The sequence below is a fragment of the Protomyctophum parallelum genome (genome assembly GCF_964188405.1).
Source record: "Protomyctophum parallelum genome assembly, chromosome: 23".
Classification (NCBI taxonomy): domain Eukaryota; kingdom Metazoa; phylum Chordata; class Actinopteri; order Myctophiformes; family Myctophidae; genus Protomyctophum; species Protomyctophum parallelum.
Window position 1 is genome coordinate 7,001,170 of NC_139715.1, and position 19,899 is coordinate 7,021,068.

Here is a 19,899-nt window from a genome sequence, read left to right on the forward strand (position 1 = left end):
AAGGGATTGTGACATTAAAAAAAAAGGTTTTGGAATTGTTCTTGTTTTTTTTAGGTTTTCTAATCTCAATTGCACCCAAAAAACATGAACTTTTAACATTCAGTAGATTTTCTGTGATCTGGGGTTTTCTGGCTCAAACAGGTGCTCTGATTTGCCGGCAGTAAGTGACATCACTTACTGCAAATCCCATATATGTCAATGGGATTTGCCAGCAGATGTCACTGTTTCACTGTGTTGCCTGTTTTCATTGTAGCTCAAAAGGCTCAAAAAACCCCAAAGAAAACTTCAGACCACAGAAAATCCACTGAATGTTCAAAGTTCAGGTTTTTTGGGTGTAATTGAGGTCATAAAACCTAAAATAAAAAATAAAAATAAATGAAAATGAATGTCATAAAACCTTTAATATGTTATAATTCTGTGCACCGGTCCGGTTCTGTGCACCGAATTGCTGCAGAATGGAATGATTTGATTGGTGGAGTGGACCCTGTTCCTCCTCCTGGCAACAACAGGCCTTTACCTCTCGGGCCAATAGTGTGTGTGTGTGTGTGTGTGTGTGTGTGTGTGTGTGTGTGTGTGTGTCTGTGTCTGTGTCTGTGTGTGTGTGTGTGTGTGTGTGTGTGTGTGTGTGTGTGTGTGTGTGTGTGTGTGTGTGTGTGTGTGTGTGTGTGTGTGTGTGTGTGTGTGTGTGTGTGTGGAGACCTCTTCTAAAGGTCTGCATACATACAGAATGAGAGAGAGAGATGCAGAGAGAGAGGTTAACCCAGTTAGGCCTGACGTCGGAAAAACAAAAAGTTAGAATAAAGAATATATATATATATAGAAGATTTGTGCCGCATTTTTACGATTTTTCTAAAATAGCAGACCTACAAGGCAAGCTCGTAGCGTGCCACTACGAGCTATTTTTCAATAGCTAAAGTATAACATAATGCTTAGTTAAAACACCAAAAGGGGTTCCCGCCCAGAATGGGTAGAAGGAAGGAGAGAGAGAGAGAGAGAGAGAGAGAGAGAGGGAGAGAGAGAGGGACAGAGTCTCTGTGTGCGCAATGTTGACTTTTGTTTTGTTGTATGTATGCTTTGGCAATGTAGAACATATTTATCATGCCAATAAAGCCTTTTGAAATTTAATTGAGAGAGAGAGAGAGAGAGAGAGAGAGAGAGAGAGAGAGAGAGAGAGAGAGAGACGGAAAGAAACATCAACATGAAAGTCAAACGCACACTGTCTGACACCACAGAAGAAATCCTCCAGGGCCATTAGTCCCAAAACAACCGGGGGTGGGGGCGGTGGGGGGGAGGAGGTGCTTTTATTTTGAAGGAGGAAAGGGGGTGTGGCAGCAGCTGTCGGGCCGTGCAGTCACAAGACCAGGTTGTGGAGGGGAGGGGAGGGGAGGGGAGGGGAGAGGGAGGAGAGGGGAGGGGAGGGGAGGGGGGAGAGGAGAGAGGAGAGGGGAGAGGGGACGGGAGGAGAGGGGAGGAGAGGTGCAGGGACATTGCAGTCAGTGGCAACAGCACCACGGGACGACTACATTTCCTCTCAGCTGGAGCTGTCAGCTGTGTGTGTGTGAGTGTGTGTGCGTGTGTGTGTGTTTGTGTGTGTGTGCATGCGTGCGCCGTGAGGGTGTCGTGTGATGTGAGGAGGCTCCGTCGCAGCCATGACCACAGGAGAAGGTACTGTCTGTGACCGTCTGTCTGTCTGTCTGTGACCGTCTGTCTGTCTGTCTCTTTGGGGTTTCTTTTAGCTCATTAACCATTAACACAGCTTGTTGTCAGGTCCTTTAAGACTGCTGGTCAGCTGAGAGTTCTGACCCTCTCTGACGGCAGGTGAACGCATCGACGCACACACACACATTATCTCCGTTCGGTTTTCTCCTGCGAGTGTCGCCTCATTCCAGGCAGCGCTGTTCTGTTCTGGAACCAGTGGTGCGTGTTTGTTTATGTATCGCTGCCGTTGATAAGAGCAGCAATACTAGTGGCTACTATTTTAACACGTTGTTGTGTTGTTGTTGTTGTTGTTATTGAAAAGAGAAAAGGCACTATATACATGAAGTTGAGCTCGGACCCTGCAGGTAAATGCATCGATTTTCTTTACTACTGTACTTCGCTCGCTGCACGTACGTACTGTACATTTTGGTCATTCTATGGACGTCTCTTCTAGTAATGTATGCGTGCAAGGCAATGCATTTCACCCTCTCTCTCTCTCTCCACTGACTTTTTCTGATTGTATGGAGAGAAGGTATTTGCCCCATAATGCTAAACGTTGTCACAAATCCTCTTTTATTCATGGGCAGCACGTTGACGTGAAGGCGAGGTGAGCCTCATACAGACTCATAAAGGTGGAAGAATATCACTTATACAATCCGTGTGTTGTTTTTTTTTGTGTTAGTATAGCTGTCCCGTTACGGCAATTAACTCAGACCTTTTTTGGCTAATTGAGTAATTGCGTTGAGGTGAACCGCAGGCTTCTTGTCTTAAGATATCAGCGTTTGTCGCCGCAGGTGAAGCATATCAGGTCATGGTCGTTAATATTTGATACAGCTGCTGTAGGCCTTTCCGTCACCACTTAGTTGGGCATTCCACAGATCGTGTTTTTCTCTCTTTTTTCCTCCTTTCTCCTCCTTTCTGTTTGTTGTTGCTCAGAATCAGAAGTCTTTATTTCCCTGACATGTAAACATGTTATGAATTTGGTTTTGGTTTGGACAGAAAAGTACAGTTATACAACATGGACAGGTGTACAACAAGACAAGACAAGACAGTGCGAGAGCTAGAAGAAGTGTCCCTCGGGGGGGCACATGCAGGTCTCCACCAGGATAATAGCGTTGTTGATGTTGCTGTGATATTGATCGTCTTTGCCTTTGGCCCAGAGCCAATTACAACCGGAATTAGGCTACCATGTCGCACCGAATGCGACTGACGGTCTGCCCGTCAATGTCGAATCAATTATCAAACTGAATTATTTAGCAGAATTAGCACCTTTAATTCATGTGCCGGGAAAACAAGACTATGGATGCTTAGTGTTTGCACACGTTATCCGTATGCCATTTAAAGCAGGAAATAAGACGGTAATAAAAGGTGCTAGACGCCATAGATCTAGTTTATTGGCACATCCGCGGCCGTGCCGATAAATTACATTCACGGTGTGTGTGTGTGTGTGTGTGTGTGTAGAGTAGAGTAGACCTGCATAGCTGTTTTATTAAAGGATAAACAAAATGCCTGCCATGCAACAACACTGCATATTTCTGCACAGATTAAAGAGAAACATAGCATCCGTCCGTGCGGAAATTCTTCACGATAGTAAAAAGTAATGAAATGTAGTATATGGAAAGGTCTTTGTCCGACACCACTGCAAGGCCTCCAGTTTTATAGTGCACAGGGCAGCAATATTAGTTATTATAGTTTTATAGTGCACAGGGCAACAATATTCGGGTCTTTGTGGCGCTAATAGGGGAGAATGTGCTGTGTTTTCTGGCCAGTTAAGTCCCCGCTGTGTACTCATGGCAGTGGTTCCCAAGCTTTTTCTTGTCAAGGACCCCAAAAATGACACTAATTAGCCCGCCCGCGGACCCCCATTTGAAAAGATATGCCAGGGACCACCCAAGATGTGTACGGCTCTAGCAGTGATACTCGACCGGTTTAATTTCAAGGACCCCCGGTTTGACGTGCATTAGTCCACGCCGACCCCCATTTGATGGCATTTGAGACCCTCAATTTATATTGTAAAATCAATGTTAATTAACTCTCAGAGTTACAGACCCGATAAGGGTCCATTTGCTTGAATTGGTTCCAAACTATCATTTAGCTGGGGACCCCCTGGAACTCCCTTGGGAACCTCTGCCCCGGCACTGGGAATGACATAGAAATGGCATGGAATCCAAGGAAGCTCTGAGAAGGAAGGGATAGTGGTCACGTGACTGGGCTGCGCCATGACACTTTCATGGACACTTTCATGAGAGCCAAACTCACACAGGAAGTGCTATGAATACATGGCAGTGAATGGAGCCGGCTCGACCAGCTCATAACAAACATTATTTGCGCTACCACGTGGCTGGGGAGTTTTGTTGACTATATTCCATTGCCACGCCCACGGATAGCCGGGTGGAGGCCGCGCGGCAACGCCTGGAAAATAGAACAGCGGTGCATCGGCGCGGCAGGCGAGGCGTGACCGCGCGCCAGCGCGCGTCGGACGCAGCCGGTGTGCGATAGGTTCATTGAAAATAATGGAGGCGGCTGTGTCCGCCGCGCGGCGACGCGCGGCGGACACAGCCAGTGTGTGGTGGGCATATCTGGCCTTGGAACGCCTCGGGATCCCCCCAGGAGGAAGTTAAGTTACTAATGTTGCTCTTGAGAGGAATGTCTGGAGCTCTCTGGTGGAGCTGTTGCCCCCGCGACCCGACTACGGATAAGCGGTTGAAGATGGATGGATGGATGTTCCTCATATTATCCCAGGGGGGTTTCTTCATGATTTGGACACACACACACACACACACACACACACACACACACACACACACAGTGAAGTAACAGTAAAATAGAACACTTTATTGCATCAAAAGTAATCAACAAACTATACTATAACTGGTCAAACATTGGCCATATTGTCAAATAATATGAGAAGGAGGCAGAAATTGTGAAAATAGCCAATTGCAAGGCTAGCAAGTTTTGAGTTTTTGAGCCCAACTTCTAGACCAATCAGTGAACGGGGTGAGGGTCCCAGAGCGAAAGGACTTGCTGGACAGTATAAAGACTGAGAGATGTGTCGGCGTCGCTGACGTAACGTTGTGGTTTTACAAACATTTAGAACATTACACCGTGGTGATAAGCTATCACCTCAAACTGGAGAGTGAATAGAATAGGCCTCCAGGCTGTGTGTGTGTATTAGTGCTGTTTGCATCACGACATCAGACTCATCCATTGTCTCGTATACATTGATTAACCCATTTTGGACTGAGGGCGATAAAAAAAAAAAAAAGACTTAAAAAAGAATTCTGAAAAACTCATGTTTCTATGTCGGTGGTGCTCAACCCTTTTCATGTCAAGAACCCCCAGAATTATCTCTATTGGGCCACGGACCCCCATCTCAAAATATGTAGTTCCAGGGACCCCCCAGAAGCCAAATTTTAGCTAAAAAATGTTCCCTCTGAAATATATATTCAAAGATTTGCGCCACATTCTCACGACTTTTCAAAAATAGTGCTATTTTCCAATAGCTAAAGCATAGCATAATGCTTAAAACACCAAATGGGGTTCCCGCCCAAGATGTGTTAATGTTGTGTTGTGTTGTGTTTGCTCATTCCGACACAGCCTTGACTCGTCTCGTGAGTTATTGATCAAACGTCATCTGACCGACCGACCGATCCGTGAAGAATGTAATGCCGTAATAAAGTGATTGCGCTATATAGAACAGGGCTTATCAAAGCAGATAGATACTGGGGGTCACTGCAGGGGCTGTTGCTGAGCTCCGTGCACGCTGCGTGCATTGATTAATCGACCACAGTGCGGGTCATTGTTCGGTATTGATTGGCCGTTAAATGACTGGAGGAGGTGGCTGTCGTCATGCCGACGCATGCTTTGCACGACACGCACAGATAGAGCGAGAGACGTCTTCTTTTTTTAACCCATTCTGACCTGAGATCAGATTCATACGAGTTTTCCACTGGACACACACTGGTCTGATTAACCCATTCTGACCTGAGATCAGATTCTAAAAATGTCAGTCGTTCTTCGATTTTTCAAAAAATAGCAGACCTACAAGCTCGTATCGCGCCACTCGGTGGCGCGATATGAGCTTGTAGATCTGCTATTTTTCAATAGCTAAAGCATAACATGATGCCAACACCAAAATGGGTGCCCGGTCAGAATGGGTTAATTCAATTCTTATCGCACGATTTCTTTTCCCTTTCCCCTTCCTCTGCCAACCTGGGGAGGGCTGACCTCATGCTTCCTTCTATGCATGAGGAGTCCAAGCTGTTTCTTTTCACCTGACCGGGGGGGGGGGGGGGGGGGGATGTAGCGCATGGAAGGAACGTGTTATATTCCCCCCGGTTTAGAGACCTGGATTACTGCATGTTTTTTTGTGAGGCTACCTACCTTAGGGCAGTGGTTCCCAAAGTGGGGTCCGGGGACCCCCAGGGGTACTTGAGGGAGTTCCAGGGGGGACCCAGCTAAATGATCATTTGGAACCAAATGGACCCATTTGTACGCTCTCAGAGTTAAATTAGCATTGTTTTTTTTCAATATAAATTGGGGGGTCCCAGAGATAGAAATTCCATTAAATGGGGGTCCGTAGACTAATGCATGTCAAACTGGGGGTGCTTGAAATTAAACGGGTTGAGAATCTCTGCTAGAGCCGTAAAAATCTTCTCTTATGGGGGTCCCTGGCATATCTTTTCAAATGGGGGTCCGCAGGCTATTTAGTATCAATTTGGGGGTCAATTTGGGGGTCCTTGACATGAAAAATGTGAACCGCTGCCTTAACCCATTTTGGTGTTAGCATCGTGTCATGCTTTAGCTATTGAAAAATAGCAGATCTACAAGCTCATAGCGCGCCACCGAGTGTCGCGCTACGAGCTTGTAGGTCTGCTATTTTTGAAAAATCGAAGAACGACTGACATCTTTAGAATCTGATCTCAGGTCAGAATGGGTTCATCAGACCAGTGTGTGTCCAGTGGAAACCTCGTATGAATCTGATCTCAGGTCAGAATGGGTTAAAAAATGTGAACCACTGCCTTAGGGGACACGGAGAGAACATGACGTCTTAACCTGGATAATTATGGCACATTGTACTTTTCTGTCATACTTTTCGGTCGGTCGCTTTTAAGTGGTTAAGATAGCTCATATTTGTAATCTGTGTGTTTTCCCAACTGAGATTCCTTTTTTCCTTTATGTTATATGAAAGCAGGGAATCATAGGTTCAAATTGACATATTGGTTGTTCAGTTTGACCCACCAGTTTTGGAGATATGGCTTATAGAGTAACGTCTTGCAGAGAAACAGCGAGTTGAGAAAACAGGCTTGAAAAGGTTCACTTCTGTGGACTCTTAACATTACACCATAGCTACATGTTTAAGCATTTATTTTATATTTACATGTTGATATCAGCTCTGACATTTATTTCAGACATGCTCTAGTATGTGAAGAGTCTGCCTGTGCTATTAATTAACTCATTTTGGATTTAAAAAAAAAAGATCCGTTCTTCTCCATTAAATGGGGGTCCGACGGTCCGTAGACTAATGCATGTCAAACTGGGCGTCCTTGAAATTAAACAGCCGAGTGAAATTAACTGCGTAAAAATCTTCTCTTATATGGCGGGTCCCTGGCATATCTTTACAAATAATTATAGTGTCAATTTGGAGGTCCTTGACATGAAAAGGTTTGGGAAACCGCTGTTAAACCCAGACCCACTTTTAATCATCCAGTTCTGGCACCAAGATGCAGAATGCAGACCAAGTATTCAGCCCTTAACTTCACCAGCACCGCCACGAGATCCTTTTGCTAGAAGTGTATAGCGGCTGTAGCCTAGTAGCTACAGTACTGTCCCCTTCGTCTGTACCAGGCCAGTACCTAGAGGTACCTATAGGTTTTTAAAAGAACCTGGGTACCTCTGGAAGCCACACCTCTGATGGGTGTGGTTTAGTCTTAAGGGGTGTGTTTTTTTCACCCACTGTGTAATATAATAAACGGACAGTAGGTGGCAGTAGGACAGTAGGACAGAGGCCAGAGCAACAATATTTGCCTCTGAGATGTAGTGGAGTAGAAGTAAAAGTATTGGAATTCATGAATACTAAAGTAAAGTACAAATGCCTCAAAATTGTACAGTACTTAAGTAAATGCACTTACTTTCCACCACTGTGGAATGGTGAGTGACTTTCTTAATAGCATTTAAATATAAAAACTTAAATTAATAGGTTTACCATGCATGCCAAAATAGGATCTTTTCAATGGTTTTGTGATGTCATCAGGAGTAAGTCAGTAACAGTTTATATTTACCCCTGACTGTCACTAGGCTCTTTGAATATGCTTTCTCAAAGCCTGTATCTGTTTAAGAGTAATAAAACAAGTCTAAGGTTTAATCCAGGGGTTTTCAACTGATTATGAACCAGGGACCACCACCCTGACTGAAACTTAACCTGGGGACCACCACCCTGACTGAGAATCAACCTGGGGACCACCACCCTGACTGACAATTAACCTGGGGACCACCACCCTGACTGAGAATCAACCTGGGGACCACCACCCTGACTGAAAATCAACCTGGGGACCACCACCCTGACTGAAAATTAACCTGGGGACCACCACCCTGACTGAGAATCAACCTGGGGACCACCACCCTGACTGAAAATCAACCTGGGGACCACCACCCTGACTGAGAATCAACCTGGGGACCACCACCCTGACTGAGAATCAACCTGGGGACCACCACCCTGACTGAAACTTAACCTGGGGACCACCACCCTGACTGAGAATCAACCTGGGGACCACCACCCTGACTGAGAATCAACCTGGGGACCACCACCCTGACTGAAACTTAACCTGGGGACCACCACCCTGACTGAGAATCAACCTGGGGACCACCACCCTGACTGAAAATCAACCTGGGGACCACCACCCTGACTGAAAATTAACCTGGGGACCACCACCCTGACTGAGAATCAACCTGGGGACCACCACCCTGACTGAGAATCAACCTGGGGACCACCACCCTGACTGAAACTTAACCTGGGGACCACCACCCTGACTGAGAATCAACCTGGGGACCACCACCCTGACTGAAAATCAACCTGGGGACCACCACCCTGACTGAGAATCAACCTGGGGACCACCACCCTGACTGAGAATCAACCTGGGGACCACCACCCTGACTGAAACTTAACCTGGGGACCACCACCCTGACTGAGAATCAACCTGGGGACCACCACCCTGACTGAGAATCAACCTGGGGACCACCACCCTGACTGAAACTTAACCTGGGGACCACCACCCTGACTGAGAATCAACCTGGGGACCACCACCCTGACTGAAAATCAACCTGGGGACCACCACCCTGACTGAAAATTAACCTGGGGACCACCACCCTGACTGAGAATCAACCTGGGGACCACCACCCTGACTGAGAATCAACCTGGGGACCACCACCCTGACTGAAACTTAACCTGGGGACCACCACCCTGACTGAGAATCAACCTGGGGACCACCACCCTGACTGAAAATCAACCTGGGGACCACCACCCTGACTGAGAATCAACCTGGGGACCACCACCCTGACTGAGAATCAACCTGGGGACCACCACCCTGACTGAAACTTAACCTGGGGACCACCACCCTGACTGAGAATCAACCTGGGGACCACCACCCTGACTGAAAATCAACCTGGGGACCACCACCCTGACTGAAAATTAACCTGGGGACCACCACCCTGACTGAGAATCAACCTGGGGACCACCACCCTGACTGAAAATCAACCTGGGGACCACCACCCTGACTGAGAATCAACCTGGGGACCACCACCCTGACTGAAAATCAACCTGGGGACCACCACCCTGACTGAAAACACTTACTATGAGTAAGTAAGAGAAGACTGCGCTACCCATTATTTATCACAGAGTCAGAGATTTTACACAGAGTCAGAGAGGTGCGCGCTGCGCTCAACTCCCGTTTAATTTCAAGGACCCCCAGTTTGACATGCATTAGTCTATGGAGTATGGAGGGGGGGGGGGGTCCCTGGCATATCTCTTCAAATGGGGGTCCCTGGCATATCTCTTCAAATGGGGGTCCCTGGCATATCTCTTTAATCTGAATATTGTCTTGATGATTATTGATGAAATGTTTGCAATTAAACCCTTTTTGTACTTTTGGTAAACACGCTTCTGCCCACTTTTTTATATAATTATGTATTTAGTTACATCATAACCCCTGTTCTGAGGACCCCCTGTACTGTGGACTGGGGGTTAACTGTACATTAACTGTACATTAACTAAAGTTTGCAAATAAATGTAGTGGCGTACAAATACAATATTTGCCTCTGAGATGTAGTGGAGTAGAAGTAAATAAAATACACATTAACAATTTGGCCATTTTAAAATAGCGTGCGATGTAGTGTGAGCTTGTTGATCTGCTATTTTCAAAATATTTTTATATATTTGAAAACTTGAAATGAGACATAAAATCTAAATTAAATTAAATTCAAAGGAGCTTTACGACATATTGTGAGCTTGTAGATCTGCTATTTTCAAATAGTCTACTTACTATACTGAGGAATTGGTTAATGCATTTTTTGGCGTACAAATACAATATTTGCCTCTGAGATGTAGTGGAGTAGAAGTAAAAGTATTGGAATTCATGAATACTAAAGTAAAGTACAAATGCCTCAAAATTGTACAGTACTTAAGTAAATGCACTTACTTTCCACCACTGTGGAATGGTGAGTGACTTTCTTAATATCATTTAAATATAAAAACTTAAATTAATAGGTTTACCATGCATGCCAAAATAGGATTTTTTCAATGGTTTTGTGATGTCATCAGGAGTAAGTCTGTAACAGTTTATATTTACCCCTGACTGTCACTAGGCTCTTTGAATATGCTTTCTCAAAGCCTGTATCTGTTTAAGAGTAATAAAACAAGTCTAAGGTTTAATCCTATTTAAAAAAAATAGGCCTATCAGTTTTTTTTTCTTCCTGAAAACCCTAAAAAAAATCACTTAGGCATAACTAAAAAAACATTGCATGGATGCACCTGGGATGTATCCTCAGTGATGTATCCTGAGGTCATTATTTTAAGAAGAAGACAACATTGAAGTGACATAATGGACACATTCCTTTGTTTTGTTTTGTCTTGTTTGATTATTGTTCAATGACATTCATTTGGAAAACTGCTTTGGGGTTAAGCAGAGGAATATACTGAGGGTGGAACCCCCCCGTGGAACCCCCCCCCCACTCTCTCTCTCTCTCTCTCTCTCTGTATGCTCACTACTGTATACAATTAACATAACCTGTTTGGCTAGACACTGGGGAGAGAGAGTCAAATACTACTAAAAGATTGCAACAGACTAGCATTTTTAATCAGCACAAACCAGGACATGCTAAATACAGGCATGTTTGGGTACAGAGCCTGCTTTTAACTAATTCAGATGGCATTTGGCATTTGGGGTCCTCAGAACAGATTGTTCAAAGACTGAGCTTAAATCTGAATTTGCTACACCAAATCATAAGAAAACAAAAAGAAAGCTATCTCACACACTGGAACAGATCTACTCAAAACCAGAGCAAAATGGAATGCTATTTAGCTCTAAACAGGGAATACACATTAGTAGAATACTTGAGCACAGTAACTGACCCAAAACTAAGGAAAACTTTAACTCAATATAGACTCAGTGAACACAGTCTTGCGAGGAGAGCACAGTTGGCACCCTGGCACCATTGTTTGGGACACAGCTAAAGGTGTTGAATGCGCCGTGGGGGGTGGGGTAATATGAACTGTCTTGCCAGTAAACTGAAGTTCCCTGGCAAGTATTAAATTAAATTCGTATTTAACATCATTAAATACGAATTAAAATACTCTATATTCTCTTGCATCCAAAGAGCCTAAAGTATTACCGATTTCCAATACTTTTACTTCTACTCCACATCTCAGAGGCAAATATTGTAATTTGGCAGGCAGGCAGACAGACCCTTACTATCAATCTATTTTTTTTAAACCTCCTTTTTCAGCATTGAGGGCTATATAATTATAATTTAGGCCAATATCTTGGTTTGTAAAGAAAAACACTTGTTTCCCAATAAGTCACTTTTATTTTCTATAAATAACAAATCAAAATGAGAATAATAAAAGGTTTAACAACTTTGGGTTTTATGCCCTAACATTTTTTAAATGTTTCTTTAAGATGAGATGACTTGTAACATTCTTGTTAAGCTCTAAGTAAGTAAAAGAAAAAAAAGAGAGAAATAGTAAATACAAAGTTCAACCAAACAATTACGTTTTTTGGCTGTTACAAATTCTTCTACTTTGTAGAATGTTCACATTGTTTGAACAGGTAAGACTATAAGAGCGAAAGTGTGAATACTAGTTAGTGCAATTTGATCTGCATGGCTCAGCCCTTCAGTGATTTGTGCCCTCACTTTATCATACTGTACATGCCAGGCAACACACGTGTGGTCATATGCGACCTGCATGGCATTTTGTAACGTGGTTCTGCAACTCTCTAAGCCCTTCCAGCCTTTCAAGTGTGGAGGTGTTAGTTGGATTCGGGGGTTGAGGCAAAGTAGTAGCCTGACCAGCTTATTAGCATGTCTAAAGAGACACTTGAAGCTGGAGATCCTATCATATCGTTCTCAACCTGTGGGACCCCAGATGACAGTGAAGTGTCAATTTAAGGACTTTTAAGACTTTTATAATGCCTCAAAGGCTCTAAAAGAAAAAATACCATTACTGCATCAAAAGTAATCAGCAAACCATGCTATAAAAACTGGTCAAACTGGTGAAAATAGCCGATCTACAAGTTCACAACGAGCTTGTAGATTGGCTATTTTCACAATATTTATCTGTGGAACCATTCTGTTGCTTGTCTGGGTGGGGGATCCCCAGTTCAAATATGATTACTTTGGGGGTCCTCAGAACAGGGGGTCCTCTCAAAAAAAATTACAAGATATATTGTGCCAGTTCAATTCTTGTTGGGAGCGTACCTATGTTCCCCAGGTTCTATGTTCCCCACCATGCAAAAAAGGTTCTTTGTTGAATATTTTGTTTTACATGCTGTAATTATACAGTTTGGCTGATTATTCCAATGAATTGGATTCAGTTGTAAAAAGAGCTGGCTTATTTAGTGGGTGGAAGGGGCCCGGTTGAAAAGTAATATAAAGTAATATGTAACTATATTACTCTTGATTCCAAGTAATAAGTAATGTCATAGTATTACTATTTCTAATGAGTAATAAGTAAAGTAAACATATTACTCTTAAGTAATATTGCCCCAGATGACAGTTGGTAACCATTTGGTTACCAACGCTCCATCATTTAGGCTGCATATGGGGACCACCTGGAATCCCCCCAAGGACCACTGGTGGTCCCCAGACCACCTGGAACCCCCCCAAGGACCACTGGTGGTCCCCGGACCACCTGGAACCCCCCCAAGGACCACTGGTGGTCCCCGGACCACCTGGAACCCCCTCGAGGGCCACTGGTGGTCCCCGGACCACCTGGAACCCCCCCAAGGACCACTGGTGGTCCCCGGACCACCTGGAACCCCCTCGAGGGCCACTGGTGGTCCCCGGACCACCTGGAACCCCCCCAAGGACCACTGGTGGTCCCCGGACCACCTGGAACCCCCTCAAGGACCACTGGTGGTCCCCGGACCACCTGGAACCCCCTCGAGGGCCACTGGTGGTCCCCGGACCACCTGGAACCCCCTCAAGGACCACTGGTGGTCCCCGGACCACCTGGAACCCCCTCAAGGACCACTGGTGGTCCCCGGACCACTGGTTGAGAACCACTTATTTAAATGCACTAAGGGGGTAGCTTCATCTCTCTGCTAAGGGGGTCCCTGCTTCATATCTCTCTCAGCTAAGGGGGGTCCCTGCTTCATCTCTCTCTCAGCTAAGGGGTCCCTGCTTCATCTCTCTCTCAGCTAAGGGGGTCCCTGCTTCATCTCTCTCAGCTAAGGGGGTCCCTGCTTCATCTCTCTCTCAGCTAAGGGGGTCCCTGCTTCATCTCTCTCTCAGCTAAGGGGTCCCTGCTTCATCTCTCTCTCAGCTAAGGGGGTCCCTGCTTCATCTCTCTCTCAGCTAAGGGGGTCCCTGCTTCATCTCTCTCTCAGCTAAGGGGTCCCTGCTTCATCTCTCTCTCAGCTAAGGGGGTCCCTGCTTCATCTCTCTCAGCTAAGGGGGTCCCTGCTTCATCTCTCTCTCAGCTAAGGGGGTCCCTGCTTCATCTCTCTCTCAGCTAAGGGGGGTCCCTGCTTCATCTCTATCTCAGCTAAGGGGGTCCCTGCTTCATCTCTCTCAGCTAAGGGGGTCCCTGCTTCATCTCTCTCTCAGCTAAGGGGGGTCCCTGCTTCATCTCTATCTCAGCTAAGGGGGTCCCTGCTTCATCTCTCTCAGCTAAGGGGGTCCCTGCTTCATCTCTCTCAGCTAAGGGGGTCCCTGCTTCATCTCTCTCTCAGCTAAGGGGTCCCTGCTTCATCTCTCTCTCAGCTAAGGGGGTCCCTGCTTCATCTCTCTCTCAGCTAAGGGGGTCCCTGCTTCATCTCTCTCAGCTAAGGGGGTCCCTGCTTCATCTCTCTTTCAGCTAAGGGGGTCCCTGCTTCATCTCTCTCTCAGCTAAGGGGGTCCCTGCTTCATATCTCTATCAGCTAAGGGGGTCCCTGCTTCATCTCTCTCAGCTAAGGGGGTCCCTGCTTCATATCTCTCTCAGCTAAGGGGGGTCCCTGCTTCATCTCTCTCAGCTAAGGGGGTCCCTGCTTCATCTCTCTCTCAGCTAAGGGGGGTCCCTGCTTCATCTCTCTCTCAGCTAAGGGGGTCCCTGCTTCATCTCTCTCAGCTAAGGGGGTCCCTGCTTCATCTCTCTCAGCTAAGGGGGTCCCTGCTTCATCTCTCTCTCAGCTAAGGGGGGTCCCTGCTTCATCTCTCTCAGCTAAGGGGGTCCCTGCTTCATCTCTATCTCAGCTAAGGGGGTCCCTGCTTCATCTCTCTCAGCTAAGGGGGTCCCTGCTTCATCTTTCTCAGCTAAGGGGGTCCCTGCTTCATCTCTATCTCAGCTAAGGGGGTCCCTGCTTCATCTTTCTCAGCTAAGGGGGTCCCTGCTATTAAGACTTAATAGCTCTGCTCATCATGGGCCGACGCCACCTGGTGGTTGAATAGCTACTCCACACTCCACAATAAACCTGTGGGTGTGGCTGAGAATCTGGGGGTGTGTCTGTGGGTGTGTCTAACATAGATACCTGTAGGTACCCATGGATGTCATTTTGAGATCGAGGAAGAAACGGATAGGATTGTACCGTATAGCTGGCTCTGAATAAATAAGCTGCCTGGGTCTGGGATGACGCACACGGCCTCCGGGAGGGCCCGTGGTGTGGCTGGTGAGGGATGACAGGAGGCCTGCCCTGCTCTGGGCCAGGTTGCACCACCTCCTCCTGAATAATGGACACACGGCGTGCAGGAATGGAAAGTACTGAGAGCTTTTCACTCTGCCTCGTTGCTGCTGGTCTGGGGGCTTTTTCTGGCCAACGGCTGACCTATACACAGACTGGGGTCCATTGTGTTCGTACAGACAGACAGACAGACAGACAGACAGACAGACATGGTCTTAACCCATTCTGACCTGAGATCAGATTAAAAAAATGTCTTCTACAGTCATCCTGACAGTTTTCAGATTTTTCAAAAATAGCAGACCTACAAGGCAAGCTGTGGCGCGCTACGAGCTATTAGATCTGCTATTTTTCAATAGCCAAAGCATAACATGATGCTAACACCAAAAGGGGTTCCTGCCCAAAATGGGTTAACAGAGAAACGTGTTCTGCAGACAGACAGACAGACAGACAGACAGACAGACAGACAGACAGACAGACAGACATGATCTGAATCGTTACAGTCTGTGTTGTTGCCGTTAACTACTGTGCCATTAGGTGGCAGCAACTATTGCACTTTGTCTTGTGATGAAAAGAATACCTGATCTGCAAGCTCACAACGTGTTGTGAGTGAGTGATGTTTTTTTTTTGCTATTTTTGGTCATTTGGAAAGATTTCCTCTACGATGCCCAAAATAGGGATCAGTCCAGGTTGAAAATGCTTAATCATGATAACGAGGACATAATGTTTGCCGGGGAAAAAACACTTAATTCATTCATTGTGTATCGCCTTTTGTGCCCGTGATGCTTTTGAAATGGCAGTCGATGCAGAATAATAATACACATTGTCTGGTATGCATTATCTCTCTGTCCCAGTGGTCCCCCCCCCCCCCTTCATGCAGAACTAGTTTCTCTATTAAAACATTTCGACCTGAGACCAAGACCATGCACCTCTGTTTCTATGTCAGTGGTGCTCAACCTTTTTCATGTCAAGGACCCCCAGAAATATCTGTAATTGGCCCTGCCGACCCCCATCTGAAAACATGTTGTTCCTCCAGGGACCTCAACCAGAAGCAAAGATTTGCGCTAAAAAAAACGTTCGCTCTGAAAGCGTATACATTCAAAGATTTGCGACACGTTTTCACGATTTATCAAAAATAGCATCAAAAGGGGGTTCCCGTTCAGAAAGGATTAAATCTGTCGGAGGGAAAGCCTCCTGTACAGCATTTTTTCACTCCGTACAACGCCAACAATGAAAACGCTCCAGTGAAACCATTTCTTACGGAGTATTATCTCATGTATTGAGTCAGCAGCAGCTGTGGCTGTATTTATTGTAACCGAAGACGTTTCTCCTACATTGGAGATCATCTGGGTGGTGTGAATGGATGGATGAATGGATGGGTGTGTGTGTGTGTGTGTGTGGCGAGGAGGCGGAGGAAAGCGTGAATGGAAGCTTGAGCTATGTGAGAAGAATACTGGACAACTCACCCCGGTGCTTGCCGTTTTTCCTCCCGGAATTTCACCATATATATATATAAAAAGATACTCCTGTGGAAAGGCTATATTATTTTACTTATATTGACCCTATAAACAATTTAGTATTATTTAGTATATGTAAGGTTTTGCCCCCTCAGATGGTACCTCGTCAGATAATCCCCACATATCCTACAACAACTTCTGTGAACAGACTTCACTGTAGTAGCTTTTCATAAATTATATTTGTACTTAGGCTGTTCTGCTGTCATGAAAGTTTATAGTTAGAGAAATTCAAAGTCCAGCCGTCTGCTGTCCAGCCTCTCCCACCCCTCACTGGGGAAAATTCTGAGAGGAAAACAGAAACGGGATGAGTTGTCTTGTTACCTGTGAGAACCACCTCTACCTCCTCCTCCTCCTCAACCTCCTTCTTCTTCACCTCCTCCTCCTCCTCCTCCTCCTCCTCCTCCTCCCAGATAACTGTTCTGAACCTTGATCAAAAGCAATTCTCCTGAATGCTGCCTTCCGGTATACAGTATAATGGCATGGAAAGGAGTGGCATTTGCATTTCTTTCACAATAGTAAATGTATGCTGCATTCGTGGTCTGTGGAGTATGGGGCATTATTGACATAGCTATCAAGTGTTGAGGTTGTATCCCCTCTCAAGTGATAAGCATCTTGCCTGAAGGTTTATATTTCCCTGCCATGGGGCAGATGGGCATTGTCTTCCCTGGCGGTTCCCCTATTACGTACAGTACTGTACAGTACTGTAGAGTACAAGCTCCCTGTACGCTCGACAATTCCCCTGTCGGTTTCCCAGTCGCTGACACTGACCTCTACGTTAAGCCGGATGTGACCACCGTTAAAAACATGTTTGGAAGCTCCTCATCGCACATACTGTACCTACTGTACCTGACATAATCTCATAAAATCCTACTCGTGTAGCAGGGGGGGGGGGGGCTTTCATCCAGCAGCCCCCGTTGACGCAACGCAACGACCTCACCTCTTCCTGGTCATTTTGTGAATTAGCAGCAGAGAGATCTCCTGTCAGAGTCCGTTAGGGTCCGGTAGGTTTCCCACCCCAGCCCTGCTGCAGAACTTGTGACCTGGCTGGCATTCAACACAGCGTTCTTAATAACGTGTTGGTCATATGGTTTTTGCGGAAGGCAGACCATATGATATGGATTTAAAGTTTATTGTAAGGCATACTTATCTCATTGCCCATATAACGTATCTCATGTGGAAGCTGGATCTTCAGATTAAACGTTTTTTTTCCCCGGTTTCCCTGAAGATGATGTAGGCCCTGTTTTTATTGTTGATGAATCTCAATTCACTGTGATGAAGTATAGCCTGTTTTATTGTCTCCACCAGCCGAAGGCATGGGGAGAGTATGTTTTGCACTCCGTCCGTCCGTCCGTGTGTCCGTGTGTCCGTGTGTCCGTCCGTCCGTCCGTCCGTCCGTCCGTGACCAGCTAATCTCAGCCACCGTTAACCCGGTCGATGCCAAATTTTGCACACACACTCCCTGGATGCCAACCATGAACCTCTGCCCCAAACTTTCCAGAACGGCCTGTTATAGCGCCACCAGGAGGCCGCTTTGTGCAAAACAGGTTTTTGCACAGCACACCTACAGATTTTGTCCAAACATCACGCAAATTGGTACACAGTCTCTCTAGAGCCATTCAACCAAACCGGTCTTTCATATTTCTCACACTCCATCCTGATTGGTTAAGATTGGCTTCCAAAGTTCACAGGAGTGCTCAGTTTCAAACAAAATGCTGCAAATCATGAACACATCGCGTGATTTCCGTGAAATTGTGCACCCACATTCCCACTAGGCCGAGGACAAAATGCCACATCAACAATTTCAACTCAGCCTCAAGGTGGCGCTATAACTGGCCGAAAAGTGTTTTTACCTCTAACTGCACGGATCTGTGGATAACCTGGTGGAGACCTGTGCCCAGAAGGGCACTTTTTCTAGTTGCAGATGTTTTGCATTGCGAGGAGTGCATTGGAAATAGGGCTGTGAATCTATGGGTTGTCCCACGATTCAAAATTATTGTCTATTCAAAATTATTCTCGGTTCGATACTACAGTACAATACAGCTGTGCTGAACTGAAGTGACTACAGTACGGACTACAGTAACTTGAAAATGACTGGAGACGTGATGTTTACTGTGATTAGAGTAAGCTTACATTTATCACAAACACCATGTAGTGAAAACTCCTGTAACTGTCCTGTAAAAACAAATCACACCCGTGTGAACTGAGTGGTGCAACTTCGGCAGCATGCCACAGGCCCTTTCATCTGTTTTCATGTTCGAATTTTGATTTCAGTTTTAGTCATAGTCTCTTGAATAGTTTTTTATTTAGTTTTAGTCACATTTTAGTCACCCGGAATGTTCTAGTGTTTAGTCTAGTTTTAGTCGACTAAATATCATAAGATTTTAGTCGCCTAAATCTACAGTTGATTTAGTCGACTAAAATGTATTTTGGCGGGCCTTGATGCCGTCGTAATGACTGTTTTTATACTTGCCGAACATAGCCGATCTACAAGCTCACAGCGCGTCACGTGTTGTGAGCTTGTAGATCGGCTATTTTCAGCAAGTTTTCTTGTCCACTATAGTCCCTTCCTAACAATGTTATAGTTTTTATTTGTTGAAGTTGAAAGGGCAACCGGCTCAGTGGCCTATTCAGTATTTTAGCTGTGACGTGAGCGCCCCCTCCTGAGATACTTCCGGGTCCTACTTTTGTGTCGCTTTTGTGTCCCCATGGAGTTATACTGTGACGCTCCCGTCGGACTAAATCTGAGACGAAAACAACCACGAAAGTCTCATTTTACCGCTTTCCTCGCAACAACAAAGCTGCGCTGCTCTCCCAAATCTGGCTGTAACAGGCCGTCTGCCCCACATGGAATACTATCGCCATTTTATTTGATTGTGTCAACTAAATCCTCATTAATGCAAACTAGATTCAACATACTCAAGCCTGCACACATTGTAAATATACCCCAGAAATATTTTACCGAGCAAATGGACTGTTCCACCTTCAATAATAATGATAATAATAGTCTTTATTGTCTCCACATCATATATTTTTGTTGTCATGGACACTTGTACAAAACATTAATAATTCCACTCGAGTTGGAAGCATTAAGACCCATTTTAACCCTCTATGGCTTCCTTTCTGAAAAATAACGTCAATTTAAAAAGATTCAAGCGTTTAGATATTCTATTTACAATGGGATGCAGACGGGAGCTGGTGCCACTTGGACCCGGACGTAACGTAGCACTACAAAATGACGTCGGACTTAAATACTGAATAGTTGTGAGTGTCCGTCCTGGGCTTTGGGAGGTCGTCGACGTGGTTCAATACCCAGC

At 45.6% G+C, this 19,899-nt stretch overlaps 1 protein-coding gene across 1 annotated transcript in view; it reads left to right on the plus strand.

Moving 5' to 3' along the window:
* Positions 1–1,486: 1,486 nt before the first annotated feature.
* The window catches only part of LOC310854143 (CLIP-associating protein 1-B-like), a 95,049-nt gene continuing 76,636 nt past the window's right edge, over positions 1,487–19,899 (plus strand). The window contains exon 1 of the mRNA XM_083758660.1: positions 1,487–1,665. Coding sequence (XP_083614786.1) covers positions 1,650–1,665 — 16 coding nt within the window. The 5' untranslated portion in view covers positions 1,487–1,649. The remainder of the gene's footprint in view (positions 1,666–19,899) is intronic.